The sequence below is a fragment of the Numenius arquata genome, chromosome 15, assembly GCF_964106895.1.
Source record: "Numenius arquata chromosome 15, bNumArq3.hap1.1, whole genome shotgun sequence".
NCBI classification, from domain to species: Eukaryota; Metazoa; Chordata; class Aves; order Charadriiformes; family Scolopacidae; genus Numenius; species Numenius arquata.
Genome location: NC_133590.1, coordinates 2,463,225 through 2,476,024, shown reverse-complemented (window position 1 = coordinate 2,476,024; position 12,800 = coordinate 2,463,225). Strand labels below are relative to the sequence as shown.

General features: G+C 45.9%; 1 protein-coding gene across 1 annotated transcript in view; it reads right to left on the bottom strand.

Moving 5' to 3' along the window:
* FBXW4 (F-box and WD repeat domain containing 4) overlaps nt 1-12,800 on the bottom strand; it is a 72,009-nt gene that overhangs the window by 50,233 nt on the left and 8,976 nt on the right. The window contains exons 2-5 of the mRNA XM_074159022.1: nt 9,933-10,028; nt 6,226-6,411; nt 4,974-5,106; nt 2,378-2,472 (exon numbers count right to left, since the gene is read on the bottom strand). Of these exons, the coding sequence (XP_074015123.1) occupies nt 2,378-2,472; nt 4,974-5,106; nt 6,226-6,411; nt 9,933-10,028 (510 nt within the window). The remainder of the gene's footprint in view (nt 1-2,377; nt 2,473-4,973; nt 5,107-6,225; nt 6,412-9,932; nt 10,029-12,800) is intronic.

Here is a 12,800-nt window from a genome sequence, read left to right as displayed (position 1 = left end):
GCTTCACACAGAGGAAGATATCACTGAAAAGCAAGAAAAAAAAAAGTTTCAGTCCTGCCCATTAACAGCCGAGGTTCAGTAAGAATACAACTCTGACTACTCTAGAGAGTCTTAGTCCTGGCAAACCTCCAGGTCAGGAAACTACAGCCTTTCCAAAGCACTTTCGAATGGCTAGAGCTAGAGGAGCCCTCCCTGCTGCTACCCCACTGCGCACAACTGCTTTGAGCTGTTCCTGAGCTCTATGTGTCCGTGGCAGAGCGAGCTGGTGGGTTCTCAGCAACGATAGACCAAAATACTTAGGTAATGGTGCCCGATTCTACAGCAGTTGTACATCAGCAGAACTATCCATTCTTACGGAGCTCTCAGTTTACACCAGCACAGGTGAGAAGGGAGAACTGGGAGGGCACATCAAATATTTAGGAGGAAGCGGAGGTTATAGGCCATGTTCAGCCTCACTGAGGAACAAACGTATCCAAGCTCTGGCAAGAAGGATGCGGGCTGCAGGGGACAAAAAGCTTCACACACAAGTGCATAGGGAATGTACACGGATGAAATATGGGCTCTCGCAAATAAAACAGAAACCACAGAGCTCCCCAAAGAAGACCTTGCTAGCAACTAGATATTATCTTTTTGATACTCACCCTCATTAGACAGCAAGCAATAAAACCTATTAGTGAAAAATTCATCTCCTCTGCCCCTTGCCCTGGCCCTCCCCCACCACATGCCCTCCTGCTCTGATCCTCTCTCTCTTCTAGGATGGCTGCGATTTGTTCTGAGAAGCGACAGGTTTATAGGTTAGCCGACACCTTCTCTCTGTGGAATTTTAATTAACTTCTCCCATCGTCAATATGTTAAGGAGCAGAGTTCCCATTATACGAGGTCAGCAGCGTGTTTCAGGCCCTGCTATATCAGCCGTCAAATTGAAGAATTAATGACGTGGCTAATTGGCTCTAATTCTCCACACCCCCCCTCCCCAAAATATGGAGGGGTAAGGGGGGCAGTGGGGTGGGCTAGTGGGGGAGGCTGTTACAGTCCAGTCTCATTCAAAAAAAAACAAGAGTGCACAATTTAAGCCCACTTGTTCATGGGGTAGCTGTTCCACCACCTCCCATTTATCACCCTGCAGGGTGGAAAGGGGGGGTGGGGAGACAGTGGGTAAATATTGTGACAGAGAGTGTGCACAAGCGTGCACACCAGGGAGAGGAACACTGTCCTGACAAGAGGCCACCTCAGTAGGTCATCACTTAGGAGTAGGAAGCAGCATGCCACTGGGCTCTAACCAGCCACGGTGCTAGAGCCAGAGCCTGGCTGCTAGAAAAGGGGCCCTGGCAGCACAGAAGACAGCAAAGCGCTTCTATGTGACATCTTGCAGCAGTATTAACGCACGTGGCACCTCTTCAAAAACACTATCTGTCCCAAACGCTCAGAGCAATGGGATGAGGGAACGGCAAAATCATAGCGGGCCTCGAGGGTCATTTCCCTGATAATGCCATTAGCTCTGCTGCCTGCAAAACAAGCCTGGAAACCTAATGAGGACAGCAGTTGCGGGAAGCATTTTGGTTTTGCACAAGCCTAAATGCACTAGTTGCAGAAATCACATGGGCAGTAACAGCAGCTCTTCTTCCCCCCCTCCCTTGAGGGAGAATCTCTTTTGCATACAGAACACATAACAATGAACCAAAGAGATAGATCGTTGCTGGCCAGTGTAAGATTTTAACAGCAAGAGTTTAAGTTTCTCAGATTTTCACTTCCTCAAGAACATAAGCATTTTGAAAAACACCCTGGAAGACACTGATGTAGGTACTGCCCTTGCCTCCCAAGCTGTAGTTGTAGCATCATGCCTGCACTAGAAGCACAGGGCAACAGGCAATACAGGCTAGAAAACCTCATCCCTGAACTCCACTTCCATCTTTTCCAGTTCAGCACGCTCAAAGGAAACCAAGCTCTAACCACTGCACACAGCTCCCAAGCAGGGACCTTTTTCCTTGGCATCTCTCATGCCAGAGAACCAGACTACAAGTTGGCATCTTTTCAGCACAGAAGACCTCATGAGGATCCAGCTCATTGCTTCGCTTCTAATTAGCAAGTCAGAGAGTTTCCTCTGCAAGTAAGAATGAACAGGTCCCATCCGAGACTGTAACAGGAACGTAGGGCCATTTTCACAGACTCTTACGAGTGGATCATTCTACTTGTTATGGGGAACAAAGACCACACGTTCTTCTCGGAGCTCCTGCTTCAGGCACAAGCACCTGATCAGCCTCCATCCAAATCAAGACCCTGAACTGTCACACTGGTGCCTCAGAGATCTGTGGACACACAATCTATCCAACTCCTTTGCTTCTCTCTGTTGGAAATTGGGAAGAAAGATCTCAGTTACCTTAATAATGGGCTGATAGCAATGGACCACACTCGATCCTCTGTCTGCACTGTATGTAGACACTGCCCAACTCTGCCCGCGGACAGGGACCAAACCTAAAGAGAGAGATGCATGTTATGCCACATCACCCAGGTAGGATGCATGCTGCTAATGTTGTGCTGCAAGATCTGCCGAAACTGCCATGCTCACCTTCCCTGAGATCCTCTCCCTGAAATCCCAGTCCTTATTTTTGAGGAGCAAAGCCTTCAATCACTGGCAGAAACAAGCACTTAAAGTTACACAAAGATTCAGCTTATAAGTATGACTTTCCATTCCACCGGTAACAGAGAGAGCACCCTCATCACCCTTAATGCTCTCTAGGGCAGCACCCAACGCAGAGACTTCTCATCTTCTGTAGTTAATTAAACAGGAAGTGGGATTTGTTCAAATCTCTGCTGTTCTCTTGAACAGTCTGGGAAGACTTTGTACCATCTCTGAAAACTTTCCATTCATATTATCCACAAAATTAATAATTCACCACCCTGTAAAATAGTTGTGGTGGTTTTTTTTTTTTTTTTTTTTTTTTTTTTTATAAACCCACCCCCTTTCAACCAAGTTTCTTAAGTGTATCCCTGGCTATTTTCAAACAGCCCTCCTCCCCCCCGCTACCACCAGTTCACCACACACATCCCTTTGTTTATGGGTCCTAATAAAGCCCCCCAGATTCTTGCTTGTGGGCCTTCATTTTCTCCACCTTGTCTTCATTTTTGGCCCACTGGACGGGGAGCTCCTCAGTTCTCTGTAACCCACCCCCAATGTTTCACTTCAAGACTTCAAAGCTGGGAGTGCCCTATTTGTTTGTTTGTTGATAATGCCCAGGATTGCAGGCTATTCTTGTCAGCGGGGAATTTAGCACCTAGTGTCAGCAAAAGCAGCAGAAAAGCTTAACTCTTTTAAGGCATCCCTATCTCCTACAGGTTAAAAATATGGCTCAGAGCCCGCTATCTGGTGCCTATCACACAGGAATGTACATTAGCAGCTCTTCAGGGCTTAGTCCTAATCAACACTCAGCAGAGCCCTCAATAGCTTAGACACTTAGAGCCCCTTTAAAAGGCTGGTAGGGATTCCCTTCCACCTTCCAAGAGTCTCATTCATGCAAACAAGACAGCCTCCAAAAGAGACGATAAAAAAAAAAATAAGCGGTGACCATCCCTAGAGCCTATGCACTGGGGAGCACTGGGTGGGCAAGATCTCACACCAGCTCCAAGAAAAACAGCCTTAAATTCCCCTCTGGCCTTCAGGAATTTGTTCTCAAGGTCAGGGAGTTCTGTCCTGCGGCTGCCAGGGAAGCAGCAAGAAGGCACTCTCCCAGCAAAGAGGCTCCACAGAACAGAGAGGAGCAGCCCATGCTTAAGCGTGAGACAAAGCAGCATCAAGGCCTTGCTCCCAGGAGACAAGCAGCATCCCCAACAGTATCCTTTGCATCTGAACATTGCTCTACTTGGGAGCAATTTTACCCATACAGAGGGATTAAAGAGAACAGATAGGGTCATGCTGCTCAGCAACCTGCCAGATAGTTACCCGTTACCACACACTTCCTATAAAACCTTGAAAGAGACATTTAAGTCTTTCTTTGCCCCAGCTTCCCCTCTTGCAAAACAGGAACAGAAGTTTTTCCTCTTAACTCCATTAATGCTCTCTGATATGTACCAGGGACCAAGAGTATCCATCAGTTATGCTGAGCAGCAGCCAAAGCTTTCATCATACAGCAACCAGTTCCAACAATTAAACAAGTGGTTGTGAAGATGTTACAGGTACTGCATCGTGCTGGCACGACAAGGGTGAAACACCTACGTAGAGTTTCCTAAACCACTAAAACAGAGGTCGTTAGAGCTCAGGAAAAAAAACTTTCCAGGTCCACGTAGGAACACCGCACTGTCAACTAGATCCAGAAGGACTAAAACCAAAAATTGTCCTGTCTCTAAAAGAAATAGCCAAAAATTATTTGACAGGATTCAGTGATGCCAACTGGAAGAGAAAAATGGGAGCTAGCAGTATTCAGTCTGACTTCACTCCTGGTTTGCAAACCAAGAACCATAAAAAATTAAAATAAATAACTTTTTTAAAAAACACAACACCAAAACCCACAAATAAATAAACCACAACCCCACAAACTTGGAAAAGGCATCATGCTATCCCTTAAAGTGATCAAATATAGAACAGGGAGCACGTGAAGCAGCACTGCACCACAAAGCAAGGCTGTGCTTGAGATACACACAGCACATTTCAGACTAACTGCCAGGGATCTCCACTACATGTTTTGCTTGTTTTGTTTGCAAGATGTTTTGCTTCTCTCACTGTACATCCGCTGCCGCCTTCTGCACTTCTGCTAGTTTAAACCAGCAGCTGATGTCATAAAGTACTGCCAAATCTCAAAAGCTTGGCACAGCAAGCATCTTTTCAGAGACATGAGCCTATGCCAAGGTACCCAGGGCTCCTCCTGCAGACACACAAGACAGGGGTCACAGCTGTTCTGCTGACACAACCATCCATGATACAAGACCTCTGAGGTCACTTCTGCAGCAGCACCTGCAGCTGCTGGAACTTCACTGCTCACCTTCGCTGTTCTGTCCCGGGAGCCACTGACAATGAGGCCACCTTGGAAGTCCACACAGTTCACCTCCTGTTCATGCGCAGAGAACTTCACGCTGTAGGAGCCATGGATCTTGTGAAGGACAATATTTCCATCTCTGAAAAACAAATCCCCAGACAGAGAGTCTGTATCAGCTGCATCTCCCTTGGACATGCACCTTCCATTAGTGCTTAGGAATGCCACAAAAAGACCAAGACTGTTCTCTCATGGAAGCTGGAATTCATGCAGTGTTATTAACCCTCCACTCCTCACACATCACCTGTTCTCTTGCAATCCCACGTCTGGCCAGTCAAAGCCTGATCTGCCACAAATGACAATATTCCTGGCTATCTTTCCCTTTCCACTTTGTGTTAAGCTGCATAAACTAGCAGAGCCCCCATTCCTCCTCCTATTGCTTTAAGCTTGCCAAAATCCTTGCTGGAGGCTGAATGGCTGGAGTAAGGGAATAAGCGAGAGGTTGTTCTCACCCTTGTGCTTTGAATTAACTACAAAGCTATTTAGACTTTTTTCAACCAATACAGTTAGTGGAATTTTAAATGCATGACTCAATTTTCACCTGAATTTTGGGCTACAGTTAACCAGAGACACTCTCAGGATAGCCAGGGCAGACAGCCACACAAACACACAATTGGGAGGTGCTAAAGTGCTCTGAATATTAATAGCTAAAACTTTATAAATAACAGTTCTGTCATTTGCTGTAATTGAAAAAGGCCAGTCAAATGCAAAATTAATTGGAGAAGTGTGTGTGTGTGCTGGAACACTTGGCAGTTTTCCCCCCTCTCCACAATTATATCAGTAGGTCTAATAAACATATACTTGTCTCTGAAAAGCTTTATACACCACTGTGGTCCCAGTTAACCAGCAGTTCTGAATATCAGAACACAGTCTAGCTACCCACTCTCTTAACTGGGAAAGAAATGAAAATTGCACATCAGTCAATCCCGATTCAACAACCCTGTGGACATCTACACAAGCTCAAAAGAGAAAAGGACACTTTATAAAGTCAACAGCATGAGACTCAGCTCCTCCACAGCTGTAGTAGAAGCTTTTTCAGGACAGAACCAAATCATAAAAGAGGAAGTAGCAGCAGTTGAACATAGCCAGGTGTGAGGATAGCGTGTAGCAAGATGAACCCCTCTGCACTGGGCTGGAGTGCCACAAAACCTTCCAAACTTCACCGCCACACTCCTTGGGCTCCTTCATTCACCCAACTTACCCCCCTCCACTGACGATGTGGGAGTTGACAAGAACAAAGCGACATACGTCCTCCTGGTGGCCAGAGAAGATAGCTTGAGGGTGACGCTGCAAACCTGTACCATCTGGACAGAGCCGGTATGCCTGGATATTCTCTGCTTGAGACAGGTAGAGATACTCGCCATCTAGCTCCATCCAGGGCATCAAACTGCAGACAGACAGCAGGTTGGGGGAGTGCGGGGATAAAGAGAAGAAAACGAAACAAAAAAGTTCACATCCAAAAAGAAAAAAAAATAGCTTTTGATGATATGTTTACACATGCAATCAAATGCCCACTCAAGAAAACTGTGAAGTTGGAGCTTCTGGTCACATGCAAAAGCGGGGCTTAATATAGTAGCACAGTTAAGAAGTGAAGCTTCTCCAGCAACATACAACACTGCTGGCATTTTTCTAACAAAGGGCTGAGGAAAAGGAAACACAGAATCTCTAAAAGAGAGGATGGCCAAGAGCCTAGTGAGTTTAGACAGGAAATACTTAAGGCTCCCTGACCTCTCTTCACAAGCCCTATACTTTTTAAGAAACTAGGCTATCAGGCATTTGTGAGCTACGCCGAGCATTTCTAACAGAGTCTTTAAATCGGGGCTCTTGGTGTAAACAGTCAGTCTTGATCCTGCACATGATTTGCTGATGCCCAGCAGAGACCACAAAGCTGCCATTGTCTCACACCCGTGAGCAGGGGAGCAGGTCACATCAAATAACACAGGTCTTCCTACAGACAGAAAGTTTTCCACCTCCTGCATCCTCTGTATGCTGATACGTAAAGCAGCAGGGTAAGCCCGAGGCTGTCCAAGAACTTTGTGCTCATCATATAGAGGAGGTATTTTTCTACATTCATACCTCTTCCACTGCTGATCCAAAAGCAATTGCAGAGCAACCTCTTGATTTCTCTTGCCTGTCTTTCAGAAGAGGCCGTACACCCTTTTTCCCCCTTGCTATTTACGGATAGCAAGTTCCAGGCCAACAGCAGTGGACTGCTAAAGGAGCTGTTCCAAAGGATTTGGAAGATTGAAGTTACAAATAAAAAATATGCTTCACTTCCTGGGAGACCAAGAAGAGGAGGAGACACTCAAGCAACGTCTGAATCAAGTCTGTCATCACAAGAAGTTTATTATTATCTAAACAAAACCAAAATACAGAAAACAGAACAGGCTACAATGCACACTTGGGCAGTGAGCTCTTTGCTCAAGATTGTCCTTTTGTGTAGCCACCAGAAAATCAGCAAACAGGCCTTCTGGATACAGCAAGGCCAGATACAAAGAGACACCTATGTCTTGTACTCTATGGACCAGGATACGTGAAATTGTCTCCGCTTCGCAGTCGTTTCAGAGTGCAACAATACCCATGCAAACACTGAGCAAAGCCAGAGCCTTTCCATAGAGCAGTCTTTCAGTTTTCAAACTATTCATGAACAAACTGTTTTGAAATCAGAGGACTTCCCATAAAAACCTGTCTCCCTCTTTTTTGCAATCATTCATCCTCAGGGGTCCTGATTTTCTGTGTCAGCAGAGCCACTACACACAGCCACACTCATAACATCACTTTAAGGAACCAGAAACAAGCGAGACAAGATTGCTTATTAGATAGAAAGTTACTGCTTGCCTGCATTCATCTCCAATAACAGGCTTTTCGTAACATGGGCAGAGCATTGATTATAATGTTCATTTGGGACTTGATCATATGCATGTGAAAAATAAGAGGCATCTTTAGAGCAGCAGCTTTGGTTTTAGGCCGGCTTTGATTTCCCCTTCCTTCCTCCACTCCCACGCAGTCCTCTAAAAGCAAGCGAATATCCAGCTTACCTAGACTACAGCCGGTTTCTGTGGCTCTCCTCATGCTGCAGTTCAGCTTTTTACTTTTTGCTATGGCTTTTTCATAAGGAGAAGTAACAAATTTGAAGCAGGATAAATGAAGATTAGAGGATTCAGTTTGGATGGTGGCCTCATTAAACCAGCCCTTGCCGTTTCACTTGGGAAGTTGGTTTAGTAATGATCTCTAACATCCACAGAGCCTGTCTTCACAGATGGTTGCAAGCACTTCAAAGACAGGTATACAACCTGCACCAAAACCCACTCTCCTCATTACAGCTGTTCCAAGGACTTTAGACAAGCAGTGGCACATTATCCACCACTTCAACTTACACAGCACAAAAAGGCATGAAACCTCACTAGCGCGTCCCTGTTCTGCTGCAGCTAACAAACCATAGTTTTTCTTATTTCTCCTTCCATCCAATGATGCGAGGACTGAAAATTTAGATGTGCTGCTCAGACAAGAGTCCTACCTTACGGTTTGCTTTGAAAGCTGAGTATACCTTTGCGAGCAAGAATTTAACAATCTCCTCATATCAAATATGCCAAGGCCAATGGGAGGAGGTTCAACAAGGCCAAGTGCCAGGTCCTGCCCTTGGGTCACACCAACCCCCTGCAGCGCTACAGGCTGGGGGCAGAGTGGCTGGAGCTGCCTGGCAGAGAAGGACCTGCGGGTGTTGGTCAACTGTCAGCGGAACATGAGCCAGCAGTGTGCCCAGGTGACCAAGAAGGCCAACAGCATCCTGGCCTGGATCAGGAACAGCGTGGTGAGTAGGACTCAGGAGGTGATGGTCCCCCTGGACTGGGCACTGGTGAGACCCCACCTCGAGGGATGGGTCCAGTTTTGGGCCCCTCACCACAAAATAGACATTGAGGGGCTGGAGCGGGTCCAGAGAAGGGCAATGGAGCTGGTGAGGGCTCTGGAGAATAAGTCTGATGAGGAGCAGCTGAGGGAGCTGGGGGTGTTCAGCCTGGAGAAAAGGAGGCTGAGGGGAGACCTTCTCGCTCTCTACAACTCCCTGAAAGGAGGCTGTAGCCGGGGGGGGTCGGTCTCTGCTCCCAAGTCACAGGCGATGGGACAAGAGGAAATGGCCTCAAGTTGCACCAGGGGAGGTTCAGATTGGAGATTAGGAACAATTTTTCCACAGAAAGGGTTCTTAAGCCTTGGAATGGGCTGCCCAGGGAAGGGGTTGAGGCACCATCCCTGGAGGGATTGAAAAGACGGGTTGACATAGTGCTTAGAGACACGGTTTAGTGATGGTTTTTATCAGAGTGAGGTTGATGGTTGGACTAGATGATCTGAAAGGTCCCTTCCAACCCAGACAATTCTATGATTCTATGCTTTTTTTTTCCCAGCAAAGGAAGGAAGCATAAGATAGGAGAATGAAGAAGCACAAGGCAGAAGAATAGCAATTTGCATCTTAGATTTATACATCCAAATCAGGGGTCAGGATAAAGCATGGGAGACAAACCAAGCATTCTGAGGGGACATGTAAGTCCACATCTGGGACCAAGGTATGCTCACTGTGAGAGCAGGACAGAAAATTGCCCATGGCATACAATAGATAGGAACATAACAGTTTGATGTCTGTAGTAAAGATCGCTAAATCCAACTAGAACTGCACAGATCTGAACAATGCCAAATTCAAGCTCTTACTAAAAGAGAAGCTCTTGACTCCCAGAATGAATCTCTAGGGCAAGACAGCAACTCCAGTTACCGCACACCCAGCTAGCCAACAACATCACTTTTAAGACCCCATGGTTCACAAGGGGCAAGAAAGATCTCATTTCAGGGCACAGACACAAACCCAAGGCCCCAAAGCAGCTGGCACAGAACAAACTAGAAGAGAAAGGAACCACTTGCTTGCATTTCCATTTCAGGACTGCCTCCCTCCGGCAGCGTCCGTGCCTCCAGTTCCGAGATACTTTCACCCTTTCCTTCACTGGAATGCCAGCCGCTCTGCAGACAAAGGAAGAGAGACGAGATTAGCAAGCAGGACTGACGCTATGCGTATAACAAATACACTCAAGCTGGTCACAGGTGTGCTCTCGCTCTGGTTCCACACATGATGAACTGGCAAACACTGATGGTGCCTGATCCACACCAGAGCAAGCACACTCGTAAGAGCTGACGAAAGGAACACTGGGCAGAGCGGGTACTTATCAGCAAAGAAAACCAACCCTCATGATCGCTAGCGTACAAGCCTTAAACCTGATCTAATATACTGAATGCAACGCATGTTCAGACACAGTGTAATCAGAACAAGTTGACATGGCAAGAAACTACGAGAACAACCAGAGAAACAGGACATCACTCTTCTAATAGAGACTAAAGAAAGCCAGTTAAGGGTAACGCCATACAAGAACAGATGGAGGAAACACTAGTCAGCAGAATATCAAAACTAGAAGCCAGAAGAGCATGTCTAGCCAGAAGACTAGTAAAGAAACTGCACCAGACTCTCACTTGCCTGGCAATCACATAACCAGATAAAATAATCAGAAATCAAGACATGTTCAAAATAAAAATAAAATTTATTCAACTGTATAACCACCGAATGCACACCCCAAGACAGACTATCTTTTGCAGCGGCTCACCAAAGGATAGAGAATTCCACCACATTGCTGGAAAATTCTCTGCTTACAGTCAAAGTTACTAAAAGACAGACTGTAGTTCATAAGCAGTTGCTGGGATATAAATCAAAGTTATTGGGACAAGCTGAGACAAGCCAAGATCAACACAGCTCAAAGAGGTGACAAAAGGTAGGTACCACAGAGACCTGGGACCAAGGTCTCTTTAGAGTCTACATGAACATACGCAGTTCAAGCAGCTGTTCAACATCCGTTTTGCTTTCATAATCCAGGGCTGATTAAAGGATGGGGGAGTGCAGTGGGGGGTGGAAGGCAGCTTTAGCTCCCATCTTTCTCCTATCATAAACTTAATTATTCAATATCCCTGGTGGAGCTGCTTAGGTAGAAGAGATAAGTACTAACAAGAAGAAAGTCTTGAAGTTATCCTTTGTAACTAGGGGTTGTGAACCACTCACTAGATTACAAGACTTTTTCCTCCTTTCATGCATTTCTCAACAGCCAATGTTCCCAGAGGCATAGGATGAAGGGAAGATCCTTGAGAGATGGGGACTGGTGCCCGATCAGAACCAGTTCCCTCCTCCCATCCCTGCTGTGACCCCAACACACTTCCAAAAAGTGGAATTTTTGGGTACTCTGTAATTTTTAAAACAAAGATTAGCTCCCTGTAAATAAACATCTCCTTTCGTTGTTAATGGATGTAGGAATCTCTAACCTGGCCCTGGGGCCTGGCCAGATTCTCATTTTCTCAGCCTTCCTTCCATAGCCTCAGGCTCCTTTTTTTCTGCTCACCCTTCCCTCCCCTTTTCTATGCTTTCCGGCACTTAGTCACCATTATAATTTGACTGCATTCCTGGGCACGTGACCCATTTTAAACAAAAACAGAAGCCACACACATAAAAGCCCCTAGAAAGCTTTGACGCTGTTAAGTTTATGATCAGTAGAGCCACACCAAATAAAACCAAATTTAGGAAGCTATGAGCTCTTTATTTCTCCTAACCCTTAAAAAAAATAAAATAATAAAACTCTAGAGTTAGCCTAGGCTGCAAGAAGAGGAATTCCTTTTTTTAAAGAGAGCACTTGCAGGAGCTCGTGGGGCCAGATAGCGTCTGAGATGAGGAATGCACAGCACCGAAAAGTCAAGTCCAGCAGCCTCCTCATTGCTTATTACTCTCCCAGACAGAGTTCAGGCTCTCCGCCTACATCCAATTCCATTTATTACTCCAAAACACTTCTCCTCCCCACACTCAACCCTCAGTTAAGTTCTCCCCATGTACAGATCTTAAGCCACCAGCTTGCACAGTGATGGAAAACACACTCACGCCACAACCCCCTCCCAACATGTACTGGCCCAACCAGACATCCTGAGCTCAATGCACAAACCCTACTAAGGCTAGATGTAATTTCCAAGGCTCCGAAAAAGGTGAATCCAAGGTCAAAAACGCAGCCTCCATCTTACGCTGCTGGTCACTTTTCTAGTTGGGGGACAGGCTTTGATCCTCCTGCTGCTGGAAGGGGAATTTCAGAAGAGAGTCACACATTGGCTTGGCCCACAGTATCCATCCACTATTGCAGTTACTCCTGTCACAGACACCTCTTTCTTTCATGCAAATTGACAGCTCCTGTCTGGAAGGAGGCAAGGGGTGGGTGGGAAGGACTATATCAGGGAGGTCTGGTAGGGTTTTGGTGCGCTTTGTTTGTTCTACTGTTAATAGGTATATTATTCATCCAGCCTGCTGCCTCCATATAGCAATTCTGGATTCAGGTCATTTACACGCATCTTAGAAACATCCACCTTTTACTTCCCAGATGTTTTATTTATTCAAAATAGAGGCAAGAAAGGGACAGAACATGTGGAGGCCATGAGAAAGGGGATGTAGAAATTGGACTGATACATCCCTCCCCTTTGCCAAAGAGATTGAACTGCAATGATTTAATGATTTTCAAGTGCTGGTCAAAGACATTTGATCCCCTATAGCAGAAGAGAAGTTAAATCTAGCCCACTGATGGAATCAGGTGCTGAGATATAATTTGATTTGCTTCCTCAACAGCACCCTCCAAAGCAACTCCCAGAATACATCAAAAAATGTGATAAGCGTCAACGAAATGCATGCGAGCAGTTCTCAAATGTCAGAAAGTTAAGGGC